We start from the raw sequence: 17681 nt of genomic DNA, 5'->3' as shown, positions 1-17681 counted from the left end.
GTGTAGGAGGGAGGATCAGGCTGCTGACCCCTTTATTGTTCTTGGGCCAGAAGAAAGCTTCCTCCTGGCTTAAGAACCACGGCGCTGAAAAAGTTTTCCAGCCAGAGCGAGTCAGATGGAGTCACTGGGGGTTTTTTTTTGTCTCTCTCCTTCCCCTGCCTCCCCCTTCGGCCAAGCGACGGGGAGTCACAGGGTTGTGCTCCATTCACAAAATACCTGCTGCACATCACGTAGTCCTTCCCCCCGGCGGCGGGGAAAGGCGCTGGAACCCAAGCAAACGAAAATAAACCATTTTTCTCTGCAGATTTGAAAAAAAAAAAAAAAAAAAAAAAGAAAGGAAGAAAGGACCCTGCTCCCAGACTGACGCCTCCAGCGTGCGCGCGCCGGGGAAGGGGTAGGCGGGGGGAAGCGAGGCGACGATATGAAAGAAAACAAAAACAGCAAATTCTGCTCAGAAAGGATTAAATGGAGGTTTTCCAAAAAAACACCCCGCCATTATATAATGAGGCTTAACTCGGAGTCACAGGGGTCACGCGATGCAGCAGACTGGAAAAACCAAAGTGCAGTGCAGCCTTTCAATTGTTAAGCCAACCACAAAAACAGAAAAAAAACGATATTGCGATTGTACAACAAGGTGGCCAATGGTCGTGTTTGCCCCCCCAACCTTGCTCTCCCTGGCCGAAACGCCCCGTGTAGCCTTTCTGACGGCTGGCACTGATCGGCTTGGCTTCGCCCGCGCCGGCGAGATGATGCCATCCGCTCTCTGGGAGGCAGCTATCGAGGGATGTGCCGAGCACGCATCGATCCGTGGGGAGCCTGAGCTCTACCTGGGCCATCCAGGGAATGAAATCCATCAATCAACTGTCTTTCCAGGTGACAAACTGCAAGGAGATGATTTTATTATTATTTTTTAAACGCGTTGGTCACATCCAACAAACCCACCTTGCCGCTGGTGGCCAAGCACCCACCTCGCCCCCAAGCCCTCCGCGGCTCCCCAGAGCCTTTCAGAGGGGCCTGCGGTACGACCCCAGCCACCGTCCTGAACCCAGAGCAGGGCAAGGGCACTGCCTGGGCCTGATCCCGGCTCCACGGCACCTGCCAGCCCCCTGGGACTGCGGCTCCTCACCCAGCACCTGCAGGGGCTCAGTTTGCAGAAGTGGCCAGCCCAGGCCCAGCCTCACACGAGGTGAAGTCCTGGGTTTTTTATTAAAAACTCTGTTTCTTCCTAATGTGTTTAAACATCGGCTCTTTGGGAAGGGCAAGCCACCCGTCCACTACTTTCCATGCTCCATGCACCCCGAAGCGCAGCGGCAGGGAACCCGGAGCAATCTTGGGCCCGTGTTCTCCTCTAAAATATAACAAGTACAAATCTATGCTTCACTCCTGAATTTTGACAACTGGCTTTGGTAAAGATTGTTATTGCAAAGTGAACAGTAAAGACCATGACAGGTCATCTCAGCTCTCAGGCTGCTGGTTCAGGTCATGTCCTGGGAGCTGCTGACCCCAAACCTCGCTCTTCTTATCCAGTGATACGCAGCAAGCCAAACCTAAGGAAGCTGGATTTTCTTATTTTATTTATTCACAGCCCCACGTGGAAGGCTGGTAAAGCTTAAGCATAGGCACGCCCTGATCCTTCATAAATAATGTCACCCACGGGCGTGTGATGGGGCGTCAGGGGCTCCCTCCCCAGGACCTGCAAGCAGCAGCAGTCGGTGCCTGGTGCGGTATCTGCTTGTTTTGCTCAGCCGAACGGAAACAAACTACTCCTATAAGCATACATATTTTCTTTCCGTTTGGACGGGCCGCCTCAAAAGAACATACAATGAGAAATGAAATAATCAAGAGGACCACAAAAGCAGGAAGAAATGAAGCTTTATCATTCTTCAGTGGTTTCTCTGCTCACACATTACAGGAATTAAGAAGAAGGAAAAAAAAAAAAGGAGAAAGGAAGAGAAGAAAAGAAATAGAAACCCAACAATGAGCAGTTTCTCCACGGTGGTACCAGCAGGTAGAAAAAAAAGAGAATAACCCTGCCTGGCCACAGGACAAACAGCCACCAGGACAGCATCCTATGGCCAAAGGGCTGGGCAAGCCCTCGCCTGGCTTCTCTACAGCCCCTTGGGGAGGCCTCAGCATCATCTCCGTCCTCCCCACCCGTGGTTCTCCACGCAGATGCTGCAATGCGTGGCACCCAGGCCACACAGACACTTATATCACACGCCTCTCGCTGTTCCTATTAGCCCAGGCTAAAGCCTGCAGCCGCATCCCGGAGGTGGCGCAGCCTTCTCTTCCGTGGACTGTCCCAAATCCCAGCGCTCGCCGGTGCTGCAGCCAACTAAAGACACGGACGAACCCAGAAGGTATTTAAAAGCGTAAACTACAGAGAAAAAAAAAACAGGGACAAGAGGGATGCAGGAGCAGAAAGGACCTCCCAGTGACACCGCATAACTCCCTTCAGAAACCAGCTTTATTTCCCATGAAAGGGACACGCAGGCGTCACATACAGTAATGAAATCCCCTGTTACGGGACAATCTTTGACCGAGCCACCTTGTATCGCCATAAACGCTTCTCCTGCCCCTGGGTGCCTATATTTACACCCACGGCTATATATACATCTCCCCAAGCAGCACGGCACGTTCGGCCGCCGCACACGAGGGGATGTGCTTACCTGCTGCCTCCAGGCAGGAAACTCGCCTGCTAACAGCTTCTGGTCTCATTTGTTGTGCCGCTTGCTATTTCCATAACATCAGAGGAAAGGCAGCAGAAGGGGGGAGCATCTTCTGGTCAAGAATAAAGTTTTTAGCGCTACAGGAAATATTAGCCTCCTATTTTGTCAGACACGGGCTGGTGGCATCCCACGTTAGCAGAACTGCTGCAAAGAGCGGTGTTTCTGTGCTCCGTAGGCTCCTCCGCCAACGGGGACGTGTGCACGTCTCTCTTCTTTGGTATGTCGACTTTTTAGAGAGAAAGTCCTTCCTTCCCTTTATTTTATTAAAAACTCAGGCCTCTCATGCAGAATGGGGAAGGGGATTAGGATGTGGAAATAGCCAAGCCAGAAGAAATAGCTGCTTGGCCAAAGAGGAACTGAACTTTTATTTGGGATTGTTAGTAACCTGGATTTATTATTATTATTATTTACTTCTGCTACTTTTAACAACTTTTTAAACTAAAATGCTACTCTACAACTGGCCTCAGGAAAATACTCAGCAGAATTCATGGCAGCGCTAAGAAAGACCTCTCAGATTTCTAATGAATCCTTTGGGAAAACAAGGGAGAAAGAGATGTAACACTATTTAGAAGTTAAAATAAAATTCAGGCAGGATTTTGGGGGCAGGGAGTGGTGTTACAGTGTATTGAAAGGACTGGGAAAGAACAAAACAAAACCTTTCAGGCTTTCTTTAGGTATTATACAGCTGCATAAAAACAAACCTTTTTTGAAAGGAAAGTCAGCTAAAAGCCTGAGAAAAGCCTGGGTTGCTCTCCACTGTGTTCAAGCCAGAGTTCAGTGTGGTGATGTTTTAGAGCCTCGGCTGCCTCTTGGATTGTTATTCATACTCCAGTTCCAGTCCCCATATACAAATCAGTTAGTTCCCTGGAAGACTGCGCTTCTCAGGTTTAAAACTACTTGCGAACTCCTTAAAAGCAAAATAAAGCGTCTTTCTTCGCTCTCCCGCCAGGAACACTTTCCCATCCAGCTCTCCCGGCCTCTCTGCTCATCTTGTGGCCCCTGGCTGTGAATCTCTGCTCCAGCTTGGGAGGACTCACACGTTTTCTCTCGGCCATCCCTGCCCGCCCAGCTTTCCCTCTCTCCATCCTCTCCTCGCACCGGTGCTGTGGCTGTCTCCTGCAGGGCTCCTCTTCTTCTGCACCCACCCAGCTCCTCCAAAACCCACCACCTCCTACTGGTGAGCCCAGCCTCGTCCTGTAACTCAGCTGCTTTGTGTCCACCCTTCCATCAACCTGTCCCAGCCTGCAAAGCAGCCCAAACCCCATTATTCGTCTTTTATTTTCTTTAGTAGAAACCAGCATCTGGCAAACTGGGGTCCGAGGACCAGAGACGGTCCAGCTGCGGATGCCACCATGGTCTCCCCTCCCTCCTGCTGAGGCGGAAACGTCCTTCCGCATGGTTTGGGGACAACGGGATAGGTAAGGGACAGAGGGATTTGTGTTATAGTGTTCAGATGAACACCCGATGTTCAACAGGGCAGCGACAGCTTGCGGGGAGAGGGAAGGCCGCTCAGCACACACGGCACCGTTCTTTGGTGCGAGGAACATCGTATAAGACTAAGCCCTACAAAACAACAACAGTCCACATTTGCAGGAGCCCTGAAATGGGCAAAAGGGCACGTTTGACAGAAGTCAGATTTCCAAGAGGAGAGAAGGTGGCATCGCGATGCAAGCAAGGGAGACGTGCTGTGGGGCACGGCCCCCCCCGGGCACCAGCTCCCCTCTTCAACAGGGGCGAGGGGCCTGGGCAAGGCGATGATGACGAGGACGAGGGGTGCACAAACACCTCCAGGTTTTAATCCTGCTTTTCTCGAGGCCTCAGTTGTGGTGTTTCTGTGACGGAGCTGCCCACGCGGCAGAGGAACACCTTCCCCACCCGTGGGCGCAGCGGGATGGAGCCGCAGGAGGGGTGCGAGACGCAGCCACCGCAGGGCGCGTTTCGCTGCTCTGAGAAGGATTTGGAAACAAGCCTTTGGAAAAAGCCCCTGCTTCCTCTGCTCGGAGCTGGCGTCGGGGCTGTGCAGCGATGCCGCAGTGCCCTCTAGTGCTGCAGGGTGCGCCAGCCCTGTCCCCGTCCCCACCACCGCCGAGCATCTCCGCTGGTGGCTCCCCAAACCTCTCCGCTCCCCATCGCACGGCCAGCCTTGTCAGAGCGGCTTCACCCTCCACCTGCCAAAATCTTGGCCTCCTGCGACCCTCAAGGCTGCAAGATAAGTCAAAGTCACGCTCGCCCTCTCCGCTGACAGCCCCAAACCTGAACCCAGACAACCCTACCAGGACACAAAGGCACCCCAACTTCTCCTGTGCTGGCAGGAGCTTGCTGTAGGTCTGCCACGCTCCAAAAAACAGGGCAGCCTGGCCCCAACCCTGCCCAACTGACCAGTACTGGCGCCAGAAATTGTGTGTTTCATCCACAAAATTGAATCCCTGAGCCCGCCTATGTAGGGAGAAACCCCCGTGAATTAGGAGCCAATATCACTAAGCCTGTGAACTGGGTGACAGCCAGAAAAATAAAAAACAGCCCAGAGAAGTGAGTCTACCTCATTTCTGAGAACTGGAAACCAGCTCTGAATCCTGATAATAATGATAGAAATGTCAAAATCCTTGGCCATTTCCCTGGTGTTTCATTTGCGCGGTGAATAAGACCATTAAATGGTACAGAAGGCCATTATCATCTGAAAAACCCACTAGAAGGTCTCCTCTTTTCAGCAGATCTGATAAAAAAAAAATGGCTTTTATAGCCTGGCTTGGGGCTTAGAGCAATTGTGCTCTATTGCCAGAGGCGAGGCCCATCCCTTACCCTTACCAAGACCTCCAGAGCTTAATACCTGCACAAAAGATCAGCCCACCCTGGTCCAGATGTCTCCTGTCTGGTTCCTCGGCCACTGGGGACCAGGCTGAAGGGGTTACGGGTGACCACGGTGGTGTGCTCTCAGCCCACTCCTTTTCCCAAGGAAACGGTCATTGTCAGTTGGTTAAATGAAACAAAGAAATGGGCCAGGGTAAGAGGATATCTTACTGGAAGTCACAGCAAAGAAGGCTTTTCTCAGCCGTGGAGATCTGAGTCTCAATACGTTGTGACCTATGCTCAACCCTGGCTCTCTGACAGGGACTTTCCACAGCGGTTTGAGCAGTTACAGTATTGGAAAGACCCTTGGGAGATGGGAAGCTGGCTTGTGAAACTAAAAACCTCCTCCGAAGGCTGCGCCATGCCTACACGCTGCTGACGGAGCTGGGCAGGGTCTCGGGGTGGTGGGGAGAAGTGGGGCTCCCAGGCAGCCAGCACGGCTTGCTCTAAGCGCTGGGTGGGCACGTGGAGGCCTTCAGTGTTACCCATGATGAGCACGGGGGGGCATGCAGGGGAGATTAGGAACACACCATCTGCCTGGGTCCCAGCTCCGTGGGACACGCTCAGCCTGTTTGTTCACCCACTTTTGCATGAACTCTTGCAGTTCCTAGGGTGGGCACGCATGGCACAGCTACCCAGTACGGTGGCAGCTCCCCGCAGAGCCTCCTGCACCCCCAATTCCTCCTCCAGCTCCAGCGGAAAAGCGGACAACCTTTCTGAAGCTGTAACCCCCAGAGCACAGTCCTGGGTTTGCTATCTCACAGTCTGGCTGGGCATCAGAGCACGCAGTCCCTGCATATGCTGACGGATCTCCGAGACACATTTGCTGGGCACATTTTGCTCCTGAAAAGTGAGAGCATCACACTCTTCATCCTCCTGGCAGCTAGGACATCTCAGAGGTCTCCTACAGGAACTGCTGGCTAAGCAGTGTGAAGTGTGTTTGCTAGAGTGCAAGGGAAGGCCAAGGAGTGAGAAGATGCTTAGCAAACTCAGGCAGCCAGGAGACATCACCCAAAAAATCCTGCTCTGAAAGAGGGACCTGGGCTGGTTAGAGACGTGGCTAAAATGAGAGCTGCCCAGGGACATGACTGAGTGGTCCTGGAAACCTCATGGTGCAGTAGAAACAGGCAGGAGGGGATGAGGAGGAGATAAAGACCCCGAAGCCACTGTATGGAGAAGGTAAATAACCCCACCCCACCAAAGGGACCTGTGCCCCTGCCACCACCTGCATGGGAAGGTCAGGATCTGCACTGCTCCGCAGTGAGCCTCACACCAGTGCCAGACACCAAGCTGCTCACCCCACACAGACAGTGGCAGCACTGGGACCGCTTGTCCCTGGTTCACCCTTCTCCCCCTTGACACCTGGGTTGGCTTGTTTCTCTTCAGGCACCTTCCACATCCAGATGTGTCCAGATGTGTTCCCAGACAGGGAAGGGACGTGGATATCCTCGGAGAGGCCTCATCTGACCTGCTACACGCCTCTGTGCAGAGATGCAGGGAATCACACCCAGACATGTCCGCACCTTCCCTGTGGCAGGAACCCCAAGCGACCGGCCCAAGTGACACTAAATTGTGAGATCTGGCCTGAAAGTACTTGTCAACGAGGAGAGAGTAGGCAGAGACTTGTAGTAAGTGCCTAAATTCAGGTGGGATCCCAGCACAATCAGGAGTCTTGGTGCTGCTGAGCCTGGTTTGGACAAAGTCAGGAATACAGAGGCGCTACGAGGAACACAAGTTACTGAGTCTGTATGTTTCCTAAGGAGTTGCTTTGATGTTTCTCACCCAGCAAGGAAGCTGGAACTGTATCTACAAGCAGACTGTTATAATTCCAAGCACATGACAGAAAGGGTAAAAAAAATAAGCAAGGAAGTAGAAAGAGATGAGCTGCAAGGCAATGAAGATGCCAAACAAAAAGAGACCAACGTTGCCTTCTAAGTTAATCTCATAGCACCAGTAAAGCCCAGTACCCCTTCCAGAAGTGCCACGTATTTTTTACCTCCTAAGCCACCAGACCAGGAGCAGCTAGCCAGTAAAGACACGGCTGCACCACTCAGAGGAGGGCAGACCCAGCCTGGAGGCATGTGTCCAGCAAACCCACAGCCAAAAGCTGCAAGATGCCAGTCCAGAAAGCACTTGGGATGCGTCCCAAACCTCTCCGCTCGTGTCTGTCAGCATTCACATCCTTCTTGAGCATCCTTCTCGAGCTACAGCAGCCTCCCAGGGAAGAGATCTTGTAGGACACGGCCCCTTGGGTTGTTCTCTCAGTGGAGAGTGTGCCAAGGGCTCAGTCTGAAGGCTGTATGTAGGATTGGGGTGACATGTCCAAGCCTGAAAGCCTTTCTCAGCGTTTGCCAGAGGGAGGAGAAGCAGAACTCGCTGATTTAGCCCTCCCCGTGACATCTTGCACGATGCAGAGCCAGTTACGTGGTCTCCTCTGCCCAGCCTGCCGACCGGCGAGGTGAGTAACGGCGAGGCTGGGGAGACCTGGCTCTGCGTCTGAGCTGTGCCTCCCTGACACAGCAGACGAGCAACCCTCCCTGGAGGGCCATAAAAAAAAAAAAAAAACACACTTCTTATGAATGGGGAATACTTATCTTAAAATTTTCTTCCACAGCCACTTTTTGGCAGCGCTTACGTGAAGCGGTGCCCAAATCCAGCTACAGACTCCTATGCGTAAGGAGGGACGAGGAGGTTACAGCCAGGAGCTGAGCCAAAGCCATGACTTCACGTGCTCCTGGCCAGCACAGGGGCAGAGCAAGAGGCACGGCGGCGTGCATCGTGTGAACGAGGTGCCCCAAATGCCCCTCGTGCCCCATCCGAGAGGCAGAAGAGGAGCCCACCCCAGGCACGACGTGCTTTATAACCGGTTCCCAGCAGTGCCAGTGTTATCCCGAGCATTGTGCAAACACAAAGGGCGGCACGGGGCTGCTCCCACTGCGTTTCACACCAATTCCTTCGCTTTTCGGAACCACCCTCGCAGAAGATTTCGAAACAACACCTATTTACCGGCAAAAACAAGCATCCCAGCTGAGCCTTGAAGAGATGGGGCAAGGAGGAAAGCTTAAAAACTGCGGAGCAGGGCGAGCCCAGCAGCGAGCAGGTTTTCCTGCCTGCACACCACCACGAGATGGCAGAGCGCACCGCGCCGCCTGGGCTGCCCGCAGCATCTCAGCAGCCAGAGCACGTCCTCCGGTTTCAAAACAAAAGGCTGGGGACAGGCATTTCAGAGCTGTGATTCCGTGATTTTCCTCACAGATAGTAACGAAGAAAGAGGGTTTGGAGAACGGTGTTTCGTTTTTTTTCCCCCCTACCTTTTAATCACCAGATAGGCACAGGCTTTCCTTGCAGTGTTTTGTCAAAATACTCCTGAGAGGCTCCAGCAGCAAAACCCAAGTACGGACATCGATGTCCACATATCCAGAACATTCTGCCCCACCCATCAGCGGGGGGCTGAAAATACGAGTACAGATACGGACCCATGTGCATTCTGGAAACTAATCCTGGTTTCGTGCCCTACGTGAATCATACCTTACCAAAGGAAACCGAGTTTCCAAAGCAGCCCATACGCAGGACTCGCAACCTCTCTGCAGCTTGGTGCTCTTAACTCTGCGTTAGCTGCTGAAGCACATTCGGCAGTGCAAAGCCTTTCTCTGAGTGGCTCCACATCACGGGGGAGACGGTGCTAAAAGGAAGTCCTAAGAGAGGAACCAGAAGCAATCAGAAGGTGGCTGCTGACAAGCAACCCATGAGATCTTCAAATACAGATGGAACAAGGGTTTATGCTTCTGCACCCTGAAACGTCTCTTTTCAGGATACGAGACAAACATAGCCACAACGTGGGAAAGGCCCATGGAAGACGAAGGGTTTTCTTCCATAGGCTCACGCTAATATTCTTCCTCATGATCCCACGTACCGTATGCCAAAGAGCCATTTCAAACAAGAAAGTGATAAAGAGCAGCACAATCACCACTGGCATTGCATGGTCGCATTCAAATCCAGTTAACAATGACATGTCAGGATTAAGCCAGCTGTCAGTAAGCATTTCACTTGTCAACGCTGAACAAGATAAATCCTCACCAATAATGACATGGCTCCTAGCTCCCACATGCACTTATGACTGTACATGCCTAGGTAAGCGAGTCTCCAAAATAATGCCGTATTTTACTACTCTGCCCAGAGGCACAAAACACCAGATCAGGCGTTTCCTCCACGAGGTCTTCCAGCTTAGAGTCGCCACACTTACGATTAAGATCTGCAAGAAACACAAGGCAGCTTTGAGACGTGATTGCAGCTGCTTGTATGAGACAGAAATAGATCCCCCTTCGTTACAGGTATATATTAGAATTAATTCACTGGAGTCAACGAACTCAATCTGTGTTACAACAGGATGAGATAACCAGGCCAGGAGGAGCTGGCTTATTTAACAGCTGTTGATTATGAAGGAGGTTAAACTAAGAATGCCAGCTCCTCACACACCAAAGGTAAGAGTTTCTTTCCCCCAAACAGCCCAAGCTCACGGCAGCCTGCTGGTGCAGAGCCCTTGGCCAGCAAGGGCTGAGCTCTGCACCTTGCTGCCCTGTGCCCACAGTCACTCACCATGCTGTGTCCTGCCCCCCTGCCTGCACAGACCACCCTGCCATGCCGTGAAGGGAGAGCATCATCCCGAGGAGAAGCCACGGTCCCGAGGTTCAGCACTTCCCAGTTTGGTTACCCTGTGTGACCCCCAGCAAATCCCTCACCCTCCCTGTGCACAACTTGTGCCCTTCCTCTGCCCTCCCGGGGGACGAGCTCATGAGTAAGAGTACTTTCCAGAACAGGGCCAGGGTTCACCATGGAACATTTTAACCAAAAGCTGAAACACGGCACGTGATGCTGAACACGGCTGGTGGCCCCTCAAATCCAATCTCAGTACATCTGGAAACTCCCTTTGATTCTCCGTGTAAAGCATTTCCAATTATTCCCCAGGGAAAACAGCCTTATTTTGCAGAGTTACTGGGGTCTTTATCAGCTGGCCCTGATATTTTTTTTTCCCTGTGACCTAAAGTCCAGACAGACCGAGCACATAAGAGAAAACAGCTGCAGGCAGTGCTTCTGCGTGCCAAAGTCAGCAGCATTTCTCCCTCTTTTCACTGGTTCACGCACTTATTGCCAGCTAGCTCACCCAAAAGAAATAGCGATGCAGACTGTCATGTGCCTTGCTGGATGAGCAAGGCTTCTCCTCACATGATGCACGAGCAAGAATCCCGGCGAGCTCTCTGCTCAGTATGCAAAAGGGCAGTGCTGCCCCAACACGAGAGGTGCCTCCGTCCTTCCCTCTGAAGGGAGAGAGGAGCTCAGAGGTGCCTTCAGCAGAAGCAAGCTGAGCACCTCAGTCCTCCCTGGAGGACTGGGACACTGGAAAGTGAAAAATTAAGACACTGACAAATTAACCTATTCAACAGGGCTGTTTAACTGAAGGCCTCACCCTGCCATTCCCCAGCACTTGAGCACCAAAGGTCGTTTAACCAGAACTACTGAAAAGTGGCCGTGGAGACAGGTCGGGAGAAGAAACAGGCTGGAGAAAACGGAGTAGTCATTGCATCACACACACGTGCATCCCATAGGGGAAACATCTGGATCGACACACTGTCACTACTGGCGCCTTGGCAGCAATTTATTTTGGAGCTGTCAGGAGGCTTGGTGCTTTTCAGAATCTCCTTTCCTAAAATAGGAGCCCTGTGTGTGTGCGTGTCTATATATACGTGTATATACACATGTATACGCATGCATACACTTTCCTCAACATCTCACCTCCCAACAGAGCCTGTGCAGTACCAGTGATGTTCAAAGCAAGTCTTGCTGAGACCAAGGCACAGTTCTCTGACGGCCCAGCCCAGGCAGCCTGCCCACCTCCCAGGGGTGGTTTTGTACGGAGAGGTCGTGCAGGGAGCTGCCGCCTTCAGCCTCAGCACCTACCTGCCACACCGGGAGGACTTTCTCTATGTCGTTCAAGTTGATGCTGTCACCGTCCTCGTACTTCCCTTTTCCGAGCCTGCGTCAGGAAGAAAACAAACAAAAGCATGAGAAACCTTGCTGGAACCTACGTTAGTGCTCTGTTATGGCACATGGGGAAGATTAGCGCTTACTGCAAAGGACCCTCATAAAAACAAAGAGGCTCTCTGAAGCAAGTATGTTGTGTCTCCAAAACACTCCCACGTGGGCGCAAAGCCATTAATACCAAATGAAATGCTTTTCCCAGCCTTATCCCCTGCGCTAGCGACTACCCATTCGCCACAGCATCAAAATGCTTTTGGTAATACCCGCAGTGAGAAAACCAAAGGCAGCCCTGAGCAGTAGTTTTAGACGATTCAATTCCCAGACCGAGCAAAACTAAACAGCCCACCGGGAAGAAAAAATGGGGACAGAAGAACCTAATGAAAAACGCTTCTTTTGAACCGCTGCTCGTTTGTCAGTCTCCACAGGAGCTCCCGTTCCCCTGCTGGGAAAGGTGGCGGCGAGTAAGCACAAACACAGATCTCAAACAGGAGAAAAGTGGTAAACAGCAATCAATATGAATGCAAACATACATTTCGAAACACAAAAAAATCAGGGTGAGAAGCCAAGTATTAACAGACCAAGTACATAGTTGACAGGGTAAGGATAATTAGCCAGCTTTGCTTGGATCAAGAAATGAAAAAAAAATTGATCACATAAAGCCTGCTACTAGCTGAATGCAGAGAAAATGAAAACGATAAAGAAAAGGTCACTACACATTGTTCATCTGCATTTACGAACAATTTGGGTAATTTATTACGCACAAATGATGATGTATTTTGTGGTCAATTAGTGACAAGATACTGTTCAACAACTCACAGTAGGCAGAAACTTTGAAAGCCGCAGGTGCAAGCATCCAGTGTCTTTAAGTCCAAGGACAACCAATATTGGTGGAATTACAGGAAATGTAAAACGAAAGACTGAAATGTGCTAAAACACCAAATCTGAAAAACAACAACCCGAATGGAAACCTCCACAGCCCAGCGGGGCGGGCCGCAGACTTGTGAGGTTGTGGAGGAGTGATAGGGGACTAAACTGAAGGCAGTGGAGGACTGGCATTTAGCTAACGCCTTAATTGCTTTATGAAAAATCAGGTGTGCTCAACAGGTGACTTCCATCACAAATGAAACTGCTGCTGTACATAGCAGGGTGTCTCTGGCAGGACCACCTGGCAAGTGCCATGAACCACAGAGCCATTATATCTTATTTTACAGAGGGCCCCTCATCCCATGCTTCAAAACCATCTGTAGGGGCAAACACGAGCTGTTGCCTACTGAGGCACTTAGGGACTTCGAAATTCCATGTTACTCATGTTGTTTTAAATATTCCAAAAATTGTAAATCGTAAATATTTACAGTGCAGAAAAAAAGCATTATACGGTCATGGGAGTTTGCCTGTCATAAACTGGTATGGGAGCCTCCTGCAGGTGCCGAGCCTGGGCTGGGGTAGGATTGTGAGCCCAGACTGGTTCATACTTTGGCACAACCAATTTACCAACAGAAACTTTGCTGAAAGATTTCTATCCCTACGCCTAAAATGGCACTGAGAAGTCATTTGTAGCCTTCCCAACCCCATCTTTTCGACCCAATCTTATTTTTATCATCCTCTGTGGGCAAGAAATGACTAATCACTAGGAAGAAAAAATCAGAAAAAAAAAATTACTAGATAAAACGTGGATATGGCACTTCCTCTATTCCTTCTTTACCTGAGATGTGCAGCGAGCTCCATCAGCAATGAGTTGAAGCCTTGTCATAACTTGGGATAACAGAACAGGTAACACTGCCTGTATCTGTGAACAGCACTGCCAGTGCATTAAGCACCAGGACCGAGTGACAAGGAGAGGGGAAACCTATGCCTAGCAGGCAGGGAATGAACATTTCGATCTAGATGGACCATGTTGATGCTCTGCTCTTCCCTCAAGTCTTGCTGGGGAGAACAACAGAAGCCCTTTCACTCGGGATTATAATCAGGATCTTTCCCCCGGTATTCAGAGATGCTTAAATCTAGCAGACATAGCTTAGATCCAACATGGTTTAAAAACTGAACTCTTTCAAGCAATGCAAAACACAGCAAACAGCTCTGCTCTAACCCAGAACTGGTTGATAGAGGAGCCCAAGAGACTGATCGTGAAGTTCTCAGCCCCAATATATGGTGAACAAACACGTCTTTTCCAGGTCCTCCATGTGGGCTATGCCACCAAGCCAGCACTCCCGCTGCAAAGGAGAGGTTACACATCTCGATGCAGAGCATCACATCACTTATCTTGGGATAAATATGCGCACACACAGTACTCACCCTTCTCTGTCTATGTGAGGCAGCGGGTGTTTGGAGGTGTTTCGGAGCTTCCTGTGAAACTGCGTGAAATCTAGTTTTTCAGGCTGCAGATCCCACGTTGCACCGCTAGGAGAGGAAAACCAAGGAGAGAGAAAGAAAATGAGTGCCCTACTAACTAAACACAACCTCGCTGACGAGCAGATGGCTCGCACAAGCCTGCAGATGAGGAACGCTGGTACTTTGGAGGCACCGCTCGCTGCTGCAGAGCATGCTGCCGCAGGCCTCCGACCTTCATACTGCTGCGTTACGCTAAACCCATAGTTTTGATGTAGACTTATGACGCATCATGACGCAGCACACACCTTGCTAGCTGCACTTGCTTTTTATAGCAAGGGGGTATTGCAGCAGATGCTGGTCCGGTCCATGCAGTGCAGACGCTCTCTCTGCTCTAGGGGCCTGGAGCAAGTCCCAGGTGGGAACGCAACTCCCGCAGTGCTTCAGGCACGGCACGCAAAGGCATACAACCAGACAGAAAGCGTGTTTCACTGCTCAAGCTGGGCAGCACACTTGCTTTCCCCATGCTGAAGCAGCAGCTCTTCTCAGCAGCTGCAGAGCAAGGCCTGCAGTCTCACCAGCGCAGCTCTGAGATGCCCGCAAATAATCCTATCAGTACCTTTTTCAGATGTTTGGGCTGCACACCTCTCCTAAGCAGACATGATGCTTTGAGTAGGTAGTTTGTGCTTAGGACTAAATGGTGAGGAGGAGCGACGTGGGGCCAGCGCCCAGCTGGGCACCCCCAGGACGGGCACACGCACAAACCCCCCCTCTCAGAGCGCTTTCAGGTCAGCTTACCTGAAGGAGTCGAAGGTGTTGGCAGCCCAGATGTCGGTGCCCAGCATGTCGAGGGAGCCCTCCTTGTTGCCATTCTAGGAAGGAGGGAGAGGCAGTTACTTGGCAGAAGGTGCCCAGCCCTGCCCAGCCTGTCCCGTGCCAGCCAGGAGGTGGCACAGCTCCGTGCCCAGCCTTGCCACCTCCACGCCAGCCCAACGCAGCCCCCTCGCTCCCCACAAGAGCACCCTTTGAAGGCAGGGAGAGACACACGGTTTCGGCCTTTGGGACACAAAGCTGCGGATGACACAGAGCAGACAACGCGTTGGTTGATGTTGGCCCCATACTTCTATCCCCCGTCCACAGTCAGCCTCGGCACAAGACCTCCAAGACCCACCGAGACCCAGCGGGCAGGTTGGCGTGCTGGCCACAAAGATGCTCAGCATCGCAGGAATCCAGGCTGCTTGAGCTGGGAAGGGACCTCTAAGGGCATCTGGTCCAACCAAGGTCAATAAGGGCCTCCTAAAGCCAGTTAGTTGCCCACGGCCACGTCCAGATGGCTCTTTAATATCTCCAGGGGTTGTCACCAACAAGCACACTGAGAGCCAACCATGAGCGATGCACGAGGCAGAGCTGCCCAAGGACCCTCCAAGCACCTCTGGATTTCACCACGGTAGTGACTGCTTCTTCAGGGAGTCACGGTGACACGACCTGGCCTTGCTCTGTCAAAGCCTCATGGTAAGACATAACCCTGTGCTGAAACTCCTGCCGGCAGTGAGGACTGCAGCTGCCTGTGTCCCCAAAACCTGGCGTTTCAGAGGGGAGGGCACACGGTGCATGCAGGCTGTAGGTGTTAGAGGCTGGGAGGAATTGCTAGGAAGCTGCTACACAAACCGTCAGAAAGCGTGGTGCTGAGCTTGCAGGAACATTTTTTTTTATCCCCCCCGAGAAGCAAAAGCCTTACAGTATAATCAGACGGGAATTATGAGAAGCCTCCAATAAACCACAAAGTGCCTTTAATTTTGCAGTGCAGCTGCTTTTTGCAAAAAGAGCAACTCGGAGGAACAGCATCCAAAGCAGAGACCCCAGACTGCTTCTCGTCCTTCACAGCCCCTTTACGCACACCAGCCTCCACGTGCCCTCCCCACAAGCAGCGGGCTGCCCTTGCTGAAGTATTCCAGCCCAAACGGTCCAGCTCTGGCTAAAGCAGTGCTGGAGAACGCAGCTCCCAAACGCTCCCCATCCTACGATTCCCAGGGGACGCCGCACAACTGGACTCTGCCAAAGCAATTCCAGGCTGCTTTCGGCCTCAGCACAGGCACAAGAAGCAGGTTTGTCTCCTCATACCCATAACACCCTCATAACAAGGGCCCATCAGGTACTGAGAGCATCTTCAAAGCGTCCAGCCGCCACAAGCACGAGTGATTATAAGCACTACCCTGCTGTCGTATTTCTGGTGGCTCTCCTCAAGGCTGCTGTTTCCAATGGGCAAACTATATTTACCACGACCACACACATAAAATCACGATAAGCTGTCATGCAGACAACAATTATCATCAAAGATCGGTATGAAAAAATATTTCTTCTGCCCACACACAGCTTTCCCGAGGAACTGCTGTTTCCAAATATTAATAATAACCGAGACACTGGAAAACCATAAAAATCTGAATGCTTCTCAGTGAAGTCCCAGACCCCAGTTTGCCATGAAGTAAGGTGCCTTTTCCCAGCAAGGACACACGTTGTCAGTGCACGCCACAGGCAGATTACAGAGCCATTCCCAGCACAACAAACAATTTAGATGACAGATACTCAAACAGGCACATTGCTCCCTTTTTTTGTTGTCTCCTTTAAGAGGTGTATGGATTATGATTTTGACCTCCGGCGATCTGCAGGTCAACACGTCTGCACAGAAATAAACTATGAGTAAAGTATAAAACTCCCACAGACAATTATGGAAGCAGAGATTTTATTTTAAGCAAACGTAAGCAAAAATTCTGTCACCAGGGAGAGAAATTAATTCTCTAAATACTTAAAGGCATTGTCACGCAGCATAATGAAAACAGAGATGTCCACATCTTTATAGCATCTTTAGTCTTTATTCCTCCTTTGGTCTTCACCCAAAGAAGAAATACCTCTTCCTGCAGACAGATTCATTTCTCCTCCCATTTCTGCAGACACTGGATATTTTAAGTACCTGTTAATGAATGACCTACCATAGGATGTCCTAGGAGTTCACTATTGTGGCTCAGGGAAAAAGCGTGAGAGTGTGTAACCAGTTGCAATGAGGATGAGATAAATCAGCCACAATTTCAAACAGCCAAAAGCTAGGATAACACGGGAACGTGTTCCTAATGCAACAGGCTGCGTCATAAAACTGTTGCCAAAATCCATCTCGGCGCCCCTTCTTGAGCCCCGAGACAAAGCAGTTAGCAATGAGCCTCCAGAGCTCTGCCTCAAACCCGTCTGGAGGTGGCTGGCCCAGCCCCGATTCCCAGCAGCTGGTGGGAACGCTCCCTGCGGAGTGGTGCAGGAGGTCAGACGGGTGCAAGCTTTCGGGCAGTGGCTGGATGCTCCCACCCCAACCGGGCTGCAGCTCCTGGCCCTGCCGCAGCACGTCCCCGTCACCTCTGGGAGACGCTCCAGGTGTCGGCCTGACTCCACGGGGACGGCGCCGGGGCCGAACGATAACGCGGTTTGCCATTAAGTCGTGAAGTCACCGCGGTCGTTTGGAGACAAACGCCCTTGCCACCCACGAGGACCGCCTTCATCCCGAAGGAACAAAGCCCAGGCGAGCTGCCGAGGGAGTGAGCAGCACCTCAGGCAGGCAGGGCATTTGCTAGCCAGCTCCCAACCTGGCGCTGGGACTCTACAGTCAGGCTTTAAAAAGGCCAATTCTCAAGTCCAGGGAAAAAAAAAAAAGTATTTAAGAAAAGAAGTTACTTGCTGTCAGTTCCCCCAGGACTGCAATTA

At 51.4% G+C, this 17681-nt stretch overlaps 1 protein-coding gene across 12 annotated transcripts in view; it reads right to left on the bottom strand.

The window, feature by feature from the left end:
- LOC310889060 (CBP80/20-dependent translation initiation factor-like) overlaps nt 1-17681 on the bottom strand; it is a 138963-nt gene that overhangs the window by 74289 nt on the left and 46993 nt on the right. For all 12 annotated transcript variants that reach the window (XM_083816044.1, XM_083816050.1, XM_083816041.1 and 9 more), the window contains 3 exons: nt 14736-14809; nt 13905-14009; nt 11532-11607 (listed from right to left, as the gene is read on the bottom strand). In XM_083816044.1, the coding sequence (XP_083672170.1) occupies nt 11532-11607; nt 13905-14009; nt 14736-14809 (255 nt within the window). The remainder of the gene's footprint in view (nt 1-11531; nt 11608-13904; nt 14010-14735; nt 14810-17681) is intronic.

This window comes from Anser anser (assembly GCF_964211835.1).
Source record: "Anser anser genome assembly, chromosome: Z".
Classification (NCBI taxonomy): domain Eukaryota; kingdom Metazoa; phylum Chordata; class Aves; order Anseriformes; family Anatidae; genus Anser; species Anser anser.
Note: the sequence above shows the minus strand (reverse complement) of the source record. Positions and strands in the feature narration are given on the sequence as shown.